The sequence below is a fragment of the Venturia canescens genome, chromosome 4 (genome assembly GCF_019457755.1).
Source record: "Venturia canescens isolate UGA chromosome 4, ASM1945775v1, whole genome shotgun sequence".
NCBI classification, from domain to species: domain Eukaryota; kingdom Metazoa; phylum Arthropoda; class Insecta; order Hymenoptera; family Ichneumonidae; genus Venturia; species Venturia canescens.
Window position 1 is genome coordinate 7,639,233 of NC_057424.1, and position 14,920 is coordinate 7,654,152.

At 37.3% G+C, this 14,920-nt stretch overlaps 2 protein-coding genes across 3 annotated transcripts in view; one reads left to right on the plus strand and one right to left on the minus strand.

Moving 5' to 3' along the window:
- The window catches only part of LOC122408651 (glutathione S-transferase-like), a 46,788-nt gene extending 39,651 nt beyond the window's left edge, over positions 1–7,137 (plus strand). For both annotated transcript variants that reach the window (XM_043415552.1, XM_043415551.1), the window contains exons 2-5: positions 2,790–2,966; positions 3,160–3,327; positions 4,671–4,813; positions 5,117–7,137. In XM_043415552.1, the coding sequence (XP_043271487.1) occupies positions 2,822–2,966; positions 3,160–3,327; positions 4,671–4,813; positions 5,117–5,284 (624 nt within the window). In that variant the 5' untranslated portion in view covers positions 2,790–2,821 and the 3' untranslated portion in view covers positions 5,285–7,137. The remainder of the gene's footprint in view (positions 1–2,789; positions 2,967–3,159; positions 3,328–4,670; positions 4,814–5,116) is intronic.
- Positions 7,138–8,445: 1,308 nt separating this feature from the next.
- LOC122408648 (dihydrolipoyllysine-residue succinyltransferase component of 2-oxoglutarate dehydrogenase complex, mitochondrial) lies at positions 8,446–13,637 on the minus strand. Its single transcript, XM_043415546.1, has 9 exons — positions 13,307–13,637; positions 12,612–12,636; positions 12,471–12,516; positions 12,199–12,269; positions 11,986–12,113; positions 11,503–11,838; positions 11,104–11,279; positions 10,434–10,884; positions 8,446–9,846 (listed from the first exon to the last, which is right to left on the minus strand). The coding sequence occupies exons 1-9, from the start codon at positions 13,379–13,381 to the stop codon at positions 9,712–9,714; spliced, it is 1,443 nt and encodes a 480-aa protein (XP_043271481.1). The 5' UTR covers positions 13,382–13,637; the 3' UTR covers positions 8,446–9,711.
- Between the last annotated feature and the right edge of the window lie 1,283 nt (positions 13,638–14,920).

Consider the following 14,920-nt stretch of genomic DNA (forward strand, 5'->3'; position numbering starts at 1 on the left):
CATTCAGCGAGTTCACTTTAACCTCTTCATTTTCATCGGTTATCCCAAAGCTCATTGATACTGATTTGGGATTTAATAAAAACGGAAAACCCGTACAATTCTCATTTCGCACTCTCATTTTTCAGTGGCATCCTGCTCAAAGACTGTGAAAAAAAAATTGTTGATTCAATAGCAATTAATGTTGTTGAAAGAGTTTTCTTCATTTGATTGCAATGTTTTTGCAAAGAATGAATCTGCAGTGTGATTTTAAACCATATTTTATTCGTTCGTCCCAATGACTTTTTTCACGGTGTAAAACTTCATATTTTTGTTTGTTACTAGAGATCGGATTTTCATAAGATTTCACACTCCTCAGAGAAAGTCTTACAACGAAGATTTCATTAGCATCGAAAACAAGTCTCAGCGAAGCGAGCAAAAGTCTCATGAAATCAGCAGTTTGCGATCGAAGTGATAGCCGGGGAAATGAAACGTAAATATTTGTTTTGCGCGAAGATTTAAATCGTTGTTGAAAAGACTTCCAAGCGCAGGAACGAAACGATGTAAAAAAACTCTGTGCGTCATCTCCCACCCTTTGTTTTCGGCTTCTGCAAACACTTTGCTTAATCTAATCGAGCGATAATTTTATCGGCATTTGTTGAGCTCCTGCCAAAAATCGAACTACGTTCGTCGCATTCTTCAATTTCAATTTCACAATTTTTCTATTTAAAAAAAACTCCATTTTTCTATTTTTTAATCATTGTAATCGATTACTAAGGAATTGTTCCCCCTAAAGAGTCTCGTTGACACTCATGAATGAAATAAAAAATTTTGAAACTCATGAATTCGATTGTTTATGAAAATACAGTTCTACTCCCTCCCTTAATAATAAACTGTAGTCAATGACTCAGGCCGTACTCACATCCGCGGAAAATATGGAGTGAAGCAACCCAAAATGATGAAAAGTGACGAATTTCCCATGGCGAGATAAGTTGGAACTCACGAATTTTCATCAACCGATACAATCTTCGATTTCGATGTTACATCGGAGATTGCGGTCTTTGGTATGTCGCGCAGCGTGCATGTGTCTATGTCGATGCCGGAGGAGCTAGATAGCCACGGTTTATTTCGAGGGTAACGATCGGATCGCGTGCCACGAGTGCGTTACCTGCATGGCTTATCATACATCGAGAATCGACGACCATTATCACGAGCGTGCACAATACACAGGGCTTTATGCGTGTTCATAGGCAGGTTGCGGTAGATGTGTGCGTTGTGGAAATGGGAATGTACGTTTGTCCATCCACGTATGCTCTTGATTACATAGACGCACATTTGCATAGGCCGGAATAGTCGAAACCGTACACTTGCTTCCGGCTGTGCCTGGGAGAAGCGGGGCTCAAATATTCCTATAGAATTGCATGGCGATACGGTTGCCCTCCCCCGCTTTTAATATATCGAGCCCGCGATGCTCTCGACTCTCGCCAATGAGCCGGGAATTTAGTACGATTTGTTTCTTCCATTTCCTTCGCACACATATTTCCGCCTTTTAATAAAAATACTTGGTACTTTTTCGGCGCACACTGCCGATCGAAAGAAACACGCGGGAATTCTCACTCGTATTTCTTTCGCTTAAAAAGGTTTGTTCAGTCGCTCGGAAAAATCGGATGCCTTTTCTTGCTGTCGCATTCTCTCTTTTTAATAATACGTTTTACAAAATTACGGAGGTAGGCAAGTTTTCGGAAAGGCGGCCAAAGTTGAAAATGCAAATTGGGAAACGCTTTTGAAAATGGAGCTCGAATTTTGGGTGCAAAATATCCTGCCATTTCGCCCCAAAGAAATATTTGTTTTTCATTGTATTTTCAAATTTTTATTGTTACAAATGAAGGTTTTTAGTCTCGAAAAACTTGGATCAAAACGCTCCAATGCTTCATTATACACCAATGTTCAATCACTTTTCACAACTCCACTTTTGCACTCAAATCATGAAAATCAATTCACAGATATGCTTTCGTATATACGTCAACGCAATAACTGAATTCGCAAAATTGCATTCGTGCGTTCATTCACCAAGAAAAACAAAGTATTCAGCTCAATATCAGGAAAAATTTCCGAAACTGCAAACTGCAAACTGAAAAAAAGTGGTGTACCTTAAACACCGTTTGATCGTACAAAAATGTGATTAAAAAAAGATTTACGTGCGCGTCGCATTAATCAGTTGACAGTCTTTCCATATTTTTTTCGAAGAATTACCTTTTGGTCATTAAAAAAGCGTTACCTTAATTTTTTAATCGTGAATAATCAGAGATCACTGGATCACAGAGACAAGTGACGCATGGACCTGCAAAATTTCAAGATTCTGTAACCATTTGTCGTCTTCGACTCGATATTTCTAATTCAGGTGGCCGCTGACCCTCCATTTTTAACGTACCATTAGATTCCGCGCGATTCAATTCGTATAAATAATGGTTTTAATCTTTTACATGTAATTTATAAATATACGAAATATACATGTTAATTTCTTTACTCTTCGACTGTTCGATAAGGGTTCTTGAAATTTCACAGCTATAGAAAAGAATCTTGGATCGTGAGACGTAAAAAAAATTATAGTGCTATCTAAAAATAGCCCTGGCGCCTGTACATCCTTATTTTCGAACGAATTAAATCGATCGTCATTTCAAAAAAATATATTTGAAAATAAATACAAAATAATATAAGAACGAAAAAAAAAAATAAAATATGAAAAATTACGAAATAACATGATATGCCAGAAGATGTTTGAACGATCGTTAATGTATTTCGATTTACTTTAGTTACAGCATAAATCGTGCAGTAACGTCGGAGAATGGCGGAGGACAAACCGAACTATAAGCTCATCTACTTTAATGCTCGCGGTCGAGCCGAGCACATTCGTTACATATTCGCTCACGCCGGTATAGATTACGTCGACGAGAGAATTCCGAAAGAGCGTTGGCCCGAGCTCAAAAAAAGTAAGTTCACTGCTTTTTATCATGAAACCGGATTAGCTAATGGAGTGCTTCACATATTCAATGAACTCGTGTGTTTCCGACGCTCTAATACTCGCGCATCGATTGGCCGGCAGCCCAAATATCACTCGTTTTTTTCCCTTTCTGTGATAATCTTTGACAAATTTTTAATTCGTTGGATCTCCCGTGCATTTAGCGATGCCTTATGGCATGTTACCCGTGCTGGAAATTGATGGAAAACCGATCGCCCAAAGCAACGCAATCGCCAGATATTTGGCCCGGAAACACGGTCTCGCGGGCGAAAACGAATGGGAGTCCATGCTCTGTGATGCTCTCGTCGACACTGTCGGCGATCTCAAATTAGGTAAACGACGAAATTATTTAAGGGGGAAAACCTCCTCGGACAGTACGTTTTTCAATAATTTTTTTGAAAAAACTGAGAGTATTTATTACATCGAATGGAACATTGATGTTTAAATTTATATACAAACACACATTTTTTTGTAATAAAAAATCTTGGCTTCGTTGATTTGGTCCGTGGGATGCCCAGCTCAATTGAAACGAACCAAACAAAAGTTTTTTATTATGAAATAAATTTTTTCACTTTGCGCGTACCTAATATTAACGGAAAAAATGAATATTTGAAGACGACAAGAAAAAAAGTGTTGAAAACAATATTACTAGTGATAATTAATAGAAATTTATTAAGTGTGTATATCCAAAGGTCAATACATTTAAAAATATTTGTGCTTAATTTCAAGTCGATAGCTTCATTACTTTTTAAATCATAATCGCGACAACGCAGAAAAAACCATGGTTTTAAACAAACGCGATTAAAGTTTAAAACGTTCTTGTGCGAGTTAGAAACAATTTTTAGTTACTCAAGCTTTATCCCCCCAATGCCATAGGACCGTTGTTGTAAATGAATTTACAAAGCAAAAAACATGCACAAATTGAAAGTTCTGGAGGATATTCCCCCTTAAGGATTATGAACAGTTCAAACGTTGGAATTTTAGGTGTTTTTTATTTCTTTTATAAATAACAATTGGTTGGATGGATTTACATAAAACCGCGTGTACACATCTTTCATTACATAGTCAGAAATACTGGAAAATAATTTAAAAAAAAATGTTTAATGATATATTTTTGGACAATGGTGCGTCAAAAATGGCACCCTTGACTTGATTAAAATTGTATTTTGTAGGGAAAACGCGTGTTTTCAGCACAACGTAGCCGTTTTTTGATAACTTTTTTCTTTCTCTTTTATAAACAATTTTCTACTGAGAAATCCACAAAAATTGTAATTTTTTTCTTCAAATGGTCGCCATTTTTATTCCAAATAATATTTAAAAATTTGAGATTTGTTGTCAGCGGCGAATCAAGGGGTACCATTTTCAATACATCATTGTACAGAAAAATTCGATGAAAAAAATAAAGAAATAATAAATTTTCCAGTACTTCTGGTTTTATTAAAAATCCATCGAACCAATGTTTATTTATAAAATAAACAAAAAAGACCTAAAATTCCAACGTTTACACTGGTCTTAACTGAAACAACAAATGAATAAAGGCTTAAATTTTTTTATATTGGTCCGGTGAAAACCGTTGCAAAGATCAAAGTTCGATTCTCATCGATCCAGCCACAGACGTTTTTTTCGAAATTGTGAATTATCACAACATCGAAATGTACGATTTGAAAAATTGCAGTTCTATTCCAATTCAGAACGGAGGAGGATCTGTTCAAAAAGGAAGAACGCAAAGTGAAACTCCTCAGGGAAACAATACCGTTTTATCTGAACAAGTTCGAACAGACCATCAAGGAGAACGATGGATTTGCTGTCGGTTCCAATGTGAGTAAACACTTTTTCCAATGCTTTCCTTGAGCGATATATTCTCACGTGTTTTTGGCATAAAAGTTTCCGCGATTCTACCAAGTTTATTGTCAACACAAACTGTCTCTTTTCTGATTTTGTTTCACAGCTTTCGCGCGGCTGCTTTAATTCCAAATATGAGAATTGCCTGACCCCGATTTTCTTGTTTTTAATTCTTCTCGCCATTGTTTGACAACTTTTTTGAAAGTTATAAAAAATCAAGTTTCTTCGAAAGTCGATTTTTCAATCATTTTTAGCTCCATTTTCGTGTATTTTTTTCAGACGACGTGGGCGGATTTCGTCTTTGCGGTTGCTCTCGAAAATTTCGAGCAAATATTCGGTACAGCACCGCTCGAGAGTTATCCAGCATTGCGTGGGCTGAAGCAGCGAGTTCATGAGATCCCAGCTATCGTCGAGTGGCTTGCAAAACGGCCACAGACCGAATTCTAGAGCGGGAGGCAGGGGACGGGGGAGCGCAGATCGAAAATGGGAAAAATTGCGTTCGACATCGCTGAAGATTTTCGCAGGAGTCGAATTCGCAAGGGATTCGAATTTATTGGCAATTTTATTTGAACAGATTCGGTGAACCGATTGATCGTTAGAAAAAAAAACATTATAAACTTCGAATATCTGAAGAAAAAGGCTTGAAATTTGAACGACAAAAGAACAAGCAATTGAGCCAGTGGCTTTGAAGATATTCAGCCAAAGAAAAAATTCGTTCATTCAACGCAGATCGAAGATATCGAGATCGTACGAACGCAATGAAATCAGTGCATATCTACGCGTACCTAAAAACATTCAATCGTTTTTTGCCAGGAACCTAAGAAAACTCTGAAAATTTGCACTCGAAAATTCATGAAAACGACGAAACAATTCATTCGCGTAAACCATTTATCTAGAAGGCTTAAAAAAACAATTATAGAAAAAGCTGATATTCGTGTGGCTCGACGTCGTTTGGAACGCGACTAAGCGCGACATTTATGGATTTATGTTACAAGAGAAGAAGCGAAACCATTGAAAAAAGCCAAGTTAAAAGTGGCTTCGATCATTCTCGTAATCAAGAGCTTCATTGCCGAATGGTAAAACTCAATATAACATTACACCATGAAGAATGTTAATTCTCCATAGAAAATAATAATTAAAAAAAAAACAAAACAAAACAAAAAAAAATTATATTTCTGATAAAAAAAAAAGAATTTTGTCAACTGCTCTCGATCTCGATGATTTATGGGTCTCTATTCATTTCACATTTTCGCTGATTGTAACGAACGTTTTTCCCACTGTACTTCATCGATAGATTGCAATATACTTCGAGTCGAAAATTCTTCAGCGATTTGAACAGAGCGACGAAAACGGTGTTTTCCCGAGTAAAAAGAAAGGTGTCGATCGATACTTATTAGGTTAATTGGAGAAAACGTTCCATTTTGGCAACGTATTGATTCGCATTTCATAGAAAATTGTTTTGAAATATTTGACGGTCATTCGGTACAGTAGTTTCGAAATATTACCACCAAAAATCTAAAGATTCGTAAAAAAAGATTGATCTTCGAGAGACTTTCTCATTTTGGAGAATATAATCAGCGTTAAATTTTCGCGATAATTTATCCGTTAAAAAAGCATCGAAGAGAGCGATGACAAAACGATTTTTTAACCGAGCTTTCCGAGGCTTTCGAGAAACGTTGATGAAGTCAATTTCAGTAGTAATTTTACGTTTTTCTGACACTGACATATTCCGGCAAAGATGCCATTCGGTTATTGACGCAGAAAATACTGCTGAGGTCATGTAGAGACGAGAAAAAAGGTATACGATTACTGTTTAGGTGTTATCGGTGTTAATGCATTTAAATGTAAAAATTGGAAAAATAAAATGAGCGATCTCCCGGTTCGATTCGATCGGTATATGAGTAGAGACAAAAATTAGAGGAGAACTCCAATGAAGGGAGATATTCGGATGATCAATATGCATTTGTGATCAGTGAAATTATAGACCCGACGCGAACGACGACGAAAACGTTCTATACAAATATATATATATATATATAATTGTTATGACGCGTTGCAAGACTGGAGTTACGATTAAACACGATGCGTATATCAAATATTTATATGCGTGTTCACAGTTCGTTATGTTTTATCGGTAGAAGTAGCCGCCGGATATCGAGCCTCGTAAATCAATGTAAATTGTAACTGAATTGTGTTATGACGGACTAAAGTAAAAGTTGCGAATAATTGGAAGGTGAATTATTGAAAGAAAATATATATCTATATATTCATATGTATGAATATAAAATCATTCACGAGAATTCTTGTTCGTTCATGCTTCCCTGAATTCGATCCAAAATAATGTTCTTGAAACGTATTTGTGAGAAAAAAAACAAGCAGATCGAAGGTGGAGCTCGACGAGAGTGTCTTACTTTTTATCCTTTTCTCAAGCAAACCGGTTAGTGGCGAAAAAACTCATTTTTTTTCGACACAAACAATCGTTCGTTATGAGCCTTAAATAAGTCAAAAAATAATACAGAAAAACGAGCAAAAAACATAAGGTTTCTCCCGAAACAGTTTTTCCAAAGTCGGTAAACATCGTAGGCAGATCTCGAGATTCACTCGATTAAGAAAGTACGCGCGCGTCGTATTTGTCAGTTGACAGTCTTTCCATATTTTTTTAAAAATAATTACCTCGGTCATTCGTATACAGCAGAATACTAGTAAAAAAGCGTTACCTTAATTTTTAAATCGTAAATAATATTTTCAGCCCTCCGGGCGGAAAGTGGCAACTTTCGGCCCGCTGCGCGTGCCGAAGTTGCCGCATTCCGCCTGCGTCGGACCGAAAAATCGTATACACTCCACGGGAGTGAAATTAGACCACCTCAAACCGCGTGCTTATCACCCTCGCCTTCGGCTCGGGTGACAATTCTGCCCGCGGTTTGAAGTAGTCTATTTTCCCTCCCTAGGTGTGTAATATACTATTAAGTTGAGTTCATTGCAGAACATAATATTCATTCCGAGTCTTTTACATGATTCGATAATACATTGCGAAAAGGCAACTTTTGACAAAGTTGACCGTAGTCAGTTGACAGATTAGATCAGATTAGATATTTCTTATTCAGGTGGCCGTTGACTCCCCCCGTTTTTTAACGTACCATTAGATTCCGCGTGATTCAATTCGTATAAATAATGGTTTTAATCGATAAGGGTTCTTGAAATTTCACAGGTATGGAAAAGAAATCTTGGATTGTGAGACATAAAAAAATTAGAGAGAGACGCGACAAGAAACACTCGAAGGTCGTTGTTGAGGATCTCAGCTTTTCGAAATCGTTATTCACTTTTTATCCGCCATTTGAAATAGAATGACGACTTTTTTTAATAAATTTTTCAGACTGGAGACTGTGGGCTGGCACGCCCTTAAAAACGAGAGATTTGAAAGATTGCCGAGGAAAGAAACGAGGCGAAATGAGCTCTCCTCTGCGAGCAGTTGTGATTTCATCGTTTTTCTTACATAATATGAAATTTTTGTCTTAAAATTTAATCATTCTTTGCGGCTCTCTAGCGTTTTATTTTCAAGGAAATTAGGAGCGAAACTTGCACGGGTATCGAAGATCAAACGAGCCGTATCCAAGGTAAAGATTTGTTTTATTTCCTTTTTGCTTTCTTGTTTCGGTTACAGCTATAACAAATCTGAGCTTCGTTCTACAACGTAATTTGCGCACCTCCTTGGAGTCTCAATTAATTCCTCTCGAGATACGTTGGGGGAGTAAAAATAAATAAACTATTTGCGGGAAACGATGTAAATATGAACTACGAATGTCTACCGCCAAACATACCGTTCAACGAATTTGATCTCGTGTCTTCTCTCGAGTCAACGGCCGATGAAACGGCTCTCGGTGCAGTTTGTTTATTTTTGTTTGACAATGCGATATAAATATTAAAACGATGGTTAAAGTAAGTTTGAGGCAGGATCAAAGCTTCGTGAAAATTTAACGATACGAACGAGTGGTGTGATATAAAATGATTCTTCGCTCGAGCCACCACAGCTTCCGAAAATTCCAACAAAAATCGTGTTCTTGACCATGATATCTTCGAGAACACTTTTTTCATATATTTATCCGCTATTCGACTTTACCGACATTTCCGTCTCTATAATCTTTCGATGAAAAATCCGGAGCCTCGACGAACGATTGTTTCGGCGTTGAACCACCACAGTATCGCAGGATTTTCTTCCTGATCAATTAAAATTCAGTATCGTCTGTTCGAATTTTCATCTCTGCCGAAACAATCGTTCGCTCGTATTTCGCGTTCTGTTTGATAACTCGCGCTTATCCTCAGTCAGAAAATCTTCTCATTGCCTCGCAACCCCTCGCGGAGACACCAATTTCTTACGCAAACGGTAACACTCTCCGCACATTTATTTACAACGTTCAACAACGAAGATGAGGAGTGAAAAAAAATAGGATAGCGAATTCGAGGACTCCCGAAGACCTTTCAAAGGTTATTAGAGTCCGAGACTCGTCATCTCGCGTCAATACTTCTCGGGGACAAAAAATTATCGAAAAACGATAGAAAACGTGGAGTATTTTTGTAGTTGGGCGGATTATAGTTATTTTCGAATATCGAGAATATCAATAAGTCATTTGAGAAGATTTTTTTTTTTTTCTTTAAAGAATTTGAATAAAAATACGTTTTAATGGAAATAAATGAAATAAAAGAGCTTGAGGAACGAATCGAAACTCGATGAACGTAATATAATTATAGTTTACTGTACATTCGTCCTGGAAGGGATGAGAGGCGCCTTCGAAGCGATTCGACGAGAATGTTAGCGCGGCACTTATTTTTTGTTGTTATTTTTTCTTCAGATATCCTTGTGTCTTTTTTTAATTTTTTTAAAGGCCAGCTAAAATAATTCGGGGATCTTCGACCGCGTCTTTGATCTTCCGCAGGAACATAACAGCCTCACGTCCATCGATCAATCGATGGTCGTAGGTCAGAGCGATGTACATCATCGGACGAATTACAACCTGGAAAAGGTAAATTCTTCTGTCAATATTATCATTTCGAAGGATATTATTAAAGCTCATATTTTTCACACCTGAAGCGGCCTTTTTAAAAAATTTGCTATTATGCCCAACGTTATTTTCAATATCTTCTGCGGACCCAGGGAAAATCTTGTTGCTAAATTCATGAGCTATACGAAATATGAAGCCCGTTATTTTTGTGGTGTTGGAGCTCACCTCGTTTAAGTACAACGAAATATTATTCGGTTCTTCAGTAGATTTGTTACTTATCAAGCTGTCAACGATATTCGCTGATTGCTCATTGCTCAAATGTGTATGAAATAATAATCGATATTTTTGGAAATATAAAATTCGTTGCACTTCAACGACACGAATCTCGGCGTCTCTAAGATACTTTCTCTCAAAACATTGTCACTTCAATATATTATTCTGATTTTATTGACTGTTATTCGACCTTGAAATTCTGATAGAATCGAATTATAGCGAAGAAAGGTGCACATCCATCCTGGAATCGGTGCTCCCAGGAATTGATGTTTCACTTGATTTACTTTGGTAGTAAAGTACATGATAAAAATTGGTAGAATATTAACCTGTCCCTTGACCGCAATTGGTCGTTCGAAAGTGCCGTGCATACCGAGAATAGCGCTCTGGGGTGGATTTATAATGGGTGTACCAAGAAGAGAACCGAAAACTCCACCGTTGCTTATCGTGAAAGTTCCACCGTCCATGTCCTCAACAGATATTTTGCCTTTTCTGGCTTTGTCGCTAATGGCTGCGAGGGCTATCTCAATTTCAGCGTAATTTTTGTTCTCGACGCTTCGTAAAACTGGTACAACGAGACCTTTCGGTGTCGCCACGGCGACACTTATGTCGACGTAATCTCTGTACACTATGTCGCCACCGTCGATAACCGCATTGACCACTGGTTGATCCTTCAATGCGTACGCACTCGCGGCTATGAAAGCACTCATGAAGCCCAATTTCAGACCGTACTTCTTCATGAAGGCCTCTTGATTTGTCTTACGGAATTCCATGATACGACTGAAAAAGAAAAAAACAAGCATTTGATTGTCAGAACGACATTTCCGTGTTGTTCTGCACACTACACGAAAATAATTCATAAAACAATTTGAAAACGTTATGACACCAAAAGGAAATTGCGATGTGAACGATGCATTGAGAATTAATTTTACCCAATTGAAATTTAATAAAACGAATTTAAATGGCGATTTAGAAATGAGAAATGCGAAATAAATTTGCCTCATATCGAGCTCGTTGAAAGTGGTGAGCATAGCGTTGGTATTTTGGGCATCTTTGAGCCGCTCTGCGATACGTAGTCTCATACGATTCATCTTGACACGTTGCTCCGTTCGCGTACCAATTATCTCGCGCGTGTAATCGGTCGGAGGCAGTTGAACTTTTGCTCCTTCCAGAGACTGCAAAAATTCAAGTGCAACGAATTGTATGAAAAAAAATCCCTCGAATAAGTAAATGAACAACAAACTTGATAAACTGACCACTAAATAACGCAGCAAACTTTCAAAGTTTTTGTATTTTTGACGTCAATATTGATCACGTTAATAAATGTAAGAATCAAAACGAAAAAGAAGATATTGTACATGAGCAATGATTTGTTTTTAATGCGTAAAGATTATTTGCCTGAGCATGTTTGATGGCAGCGACCGGCATTGAGGCAGTGGGTGTTTGGGGTGGCGGAGGTCTTGAAGCAGGTGGAGTTGGTGGGGCCGGCGCTGCTGGTTGTGGCGGCGCAGCGGCTGCTGAGGCAGTAGGCGGTGGCGTTGGTGGAGAAGGTGGGGGTGATGGCGGAGCAGCAGCAGCAGCAGGAGCAGCTTTGGGTGGCGCAGCAGCTGCAGCTCCTCCACTTGCTCCAATATCGATGGTGCAAAGCTTTTGGCCGGGCTTCACCGTATCTCCATCTTTGACAAACAATTCCTTTATGACACCAGGTCCGGGTGATGGTACAGGGACAGAGGTCTGCAAAGGAAACATTTCCAAATAATGTAGCAAATCCAATGTCACTGTTTATTCAAAATTATGTGATTTCCAATGCTTGTTCAAAATTCTCACACAGCGTCATAATATCTTTGAATTTAGATTGTTTTTCACGGTCGATTGCTTTACCTTATCAGTTTCGATCTCACACAAAACATCATCCTCTTTCACTTGGTCTCCAGCTTTTCGTTCCCACCTGACATCGCCCTCGCTGATACTGTCCGCAAATGCAGGAACCACCACCTCCTTTATCTCCCCTTTATGAATAGTTTGAAAGACCATGAGATAGTAACATTAATTATCAATCAATGTAAAAACTCATTTACTCAACAGAAAACTCACATAAGGCCTGTGTCGAACGAATCTGCCGTGTTTGTAACTTCCAGCAATGGGGGACCCCGCACTTGCTCAAACTGTAAATGAACATTTTTCCACTATCATTATTTTTCATTTTCATTATCATTTTTATTATCTATTTTGCTAGTTAAACGTGAATGGAAGTGAATCAAATTTTAAAATAACTACAATTCAAGAAAGGATCTTGGATCTGAATGTTATGGAAAATAGGTATTAAATTTTGATTTAGAAATTATATATTTCAAATCATAGCTTACCGTGGTGAAATAGTGTCGCATTTTGTTTGCAGTAGAATAATGCGCCCTGGTAAAACAGATAAGGAAAAATAAAATCAATATGTCAAAATTGAATCAAAAAACTACAAAGGCTTCTGGATTTTAAAAAAATCTTGCAAATACCTTCTTGGTGAAACGTTCTCACAATCTGCAAAATAAAAACGAAAACTGGGCGTTAAGAATTCTTGAAGCAAGAAAAATGTTGAGCACACATTTAAGGCTAAAAGCAGCTCTGTCAAATTCGGCTAAATGATTTATCGTAATTTTTTTCGTGATGACATAATCAATGGGAAAAAAACATATTGAGGTTGAAAAGAAATGTGTGGGTGGGCACAGGTCAAAAATAAATTGCAATAAAATAAGGAAAGAGAAATTGGATTCATCCTTACCAAAGTCACAAGGACTATGGAGTTCTCGAAAAATAGTTACTACATAGACTGAGGTAAACATTCAGCAATAAAATGAAAGATTGGAGTAATGAAAGATTGATTGACAGAGCCGAGTTACACAGCCGTTATGCGAACAAACGTGAGGAAATGACACAGATCAGTTCGTTGAGAAAATCGAGTATTATGTAACGTCTTGAGAAACATAGTAAGAATATCGAAATTTTTGCGGAAGGCAATAATGCGAGAAAGATGACAAAAGTTCATGAGGATTTCGTAGAACACGAGTGTAGTTGAAAAAGAGGCTCGAATTACTTTTTCGTTTTTTTTTAACTCTGAGACTTTTTGTCGGCTGCTATGAGATCGCCGATAAAATTAAGGTTAAGATTACGGATGAAAGATATTTTGTTGTATTAAATAAAAAGTCATTACCTTGACTCGTGAAGCTGATAAACGTGTCAAAGCCCGCGGAGCGATCCGCGAACAATTGGACAGCATCGCGGCCATCCTCGGGGACTAAAGTTAAACGTTTATACACTCTCGGTGAAGGATCCCCGTGATGACAGAGAGGAGGAAAAAAAACCGACACAGTCCTATGTGGAGGATGGGTATACACGGGAATATAGTAGGTGGGAAAAATGAACCGTGGACAGTGAAGCGGTGTGAAGGTGTATAGTAAGTTTGCCAAAGATCCGGCGGGCGGAGCCAAATGGGGATAGCGCCGCGCCGCGATTACACTTTTTTGTTGTGCTGCCGCACCTTACGACCAAAACTCACGTGACCGAACAATTTTTTTTCATTCTCATTTTTATTACTATCAGGGTTTTCATTCCGTAGCTCCCATCAGTAAAAAATTCCTATAATTGTTCGATATTTCTTCGAGGTGGTGGCGCACGATTGCCAGCGTCGCGGTCTATTTTTAAAAAAAAGCACAAAGCTTTAGACCTCCATGAGCTTGGCCGACTGATTTTGAATTTATACGTTTATTTTTTGTCGCGAACTTTGTCGGTGAATGTTGGTTCAAAATCGATGCTTATTCTGAGAAATTAGTTTATTAAAAAAATCGGAAACAAAAATTCGTGTGAAGTTGGCTAATTTTTTTCAGTTTTGAGATTTAATATCATGAATTTTCAAACGCCGTTATAATGGAAGGGTAATCGTTCACAAATCCTGAGGACTTGTTCATTTGAAAAATATAACATATTTCTTATTAGAGCCTGATTATTGTAGCTCCATGGATTGTCTATTTTACGATAAAAACAGTGGTTATTAAAAAAATCTAATAGTGTTCGCTTAATTGGCGGTTTTTTCAGTAGGTCAACAAAAATCGCAATGCGTTCATAATGAGTTCGTGCAATGTGTGTTTTCTGCTCTGATGTAAATTACCAAAACCAAACGAAGCCTCGTCGCAGGTGTACTTGGTCCGTACTTTCAAGAAAAGATTAAATTTTAGGTTTTGCACAATGGGCAAAAATTTTGATGATCAATTCCAAAATTATATTCATGGTTTTATTTACTCAATTAATTTTTTTTTTTAATCCTTTCATACTGAGCCGGTCCCAATTAATGATTTTGCTCTCAATAATAGAGAGATGCTTCTATTTGCGTTAAAAGCAAATAATATTGTTGTTCGTATTTGCGCTATATATATATGTATATATATATATATTTTTGTAGCACAAAGCACAATCCACAATATCCTATTCATTGTTTATATATATATATATATATACATATATATATATATATATATAAACAATGAATAGGATATTTTTTAAAATCGGTTATTTTTGCAATCAATTTTGATCGTTTTATAAAATAATTTTCCAATGAGCAGACATCCGACAATATTTTTAATTATATCAAATTCGTAACTGATAAAAAACTTATTTATATAGCCACTCGCACTTTAGCCAGGCTTCGGAATTAAAATATATAAATTACTTCCAATTCGGACAAGATCTGCTGACAAATCACACAAAATTATTTTTTCATATTTTTCTAATGAACGGACATAGAAAAAACTTTTTATCTATGGAATCCGTA

Bases quoted from the DNA above. Each gene is read 5' to 3' on its own strand.
- LOC122408648 (XM_043415546.1), bottom strand. From the start codon at position 13,381: ATGGCCGCGATGCTGTCCAATTGTTCGCGGATCGCTCCGCGGGCTTTG. The intron at 12,637-13,306 runs GTAATGACTTTT...TTTATTTTGCAG, and splicing joins TATCAGCTTCACGAGTCAAG to ATTGTGAGAACGTTTCACCA. The intron at 10,885-11,103 runs GCAAATTTATTT...TTTCTTTTTCAG, and splicing joins TTCAACGAGCTCGATATGAG to TCGTATCATGGAATTCCGTA.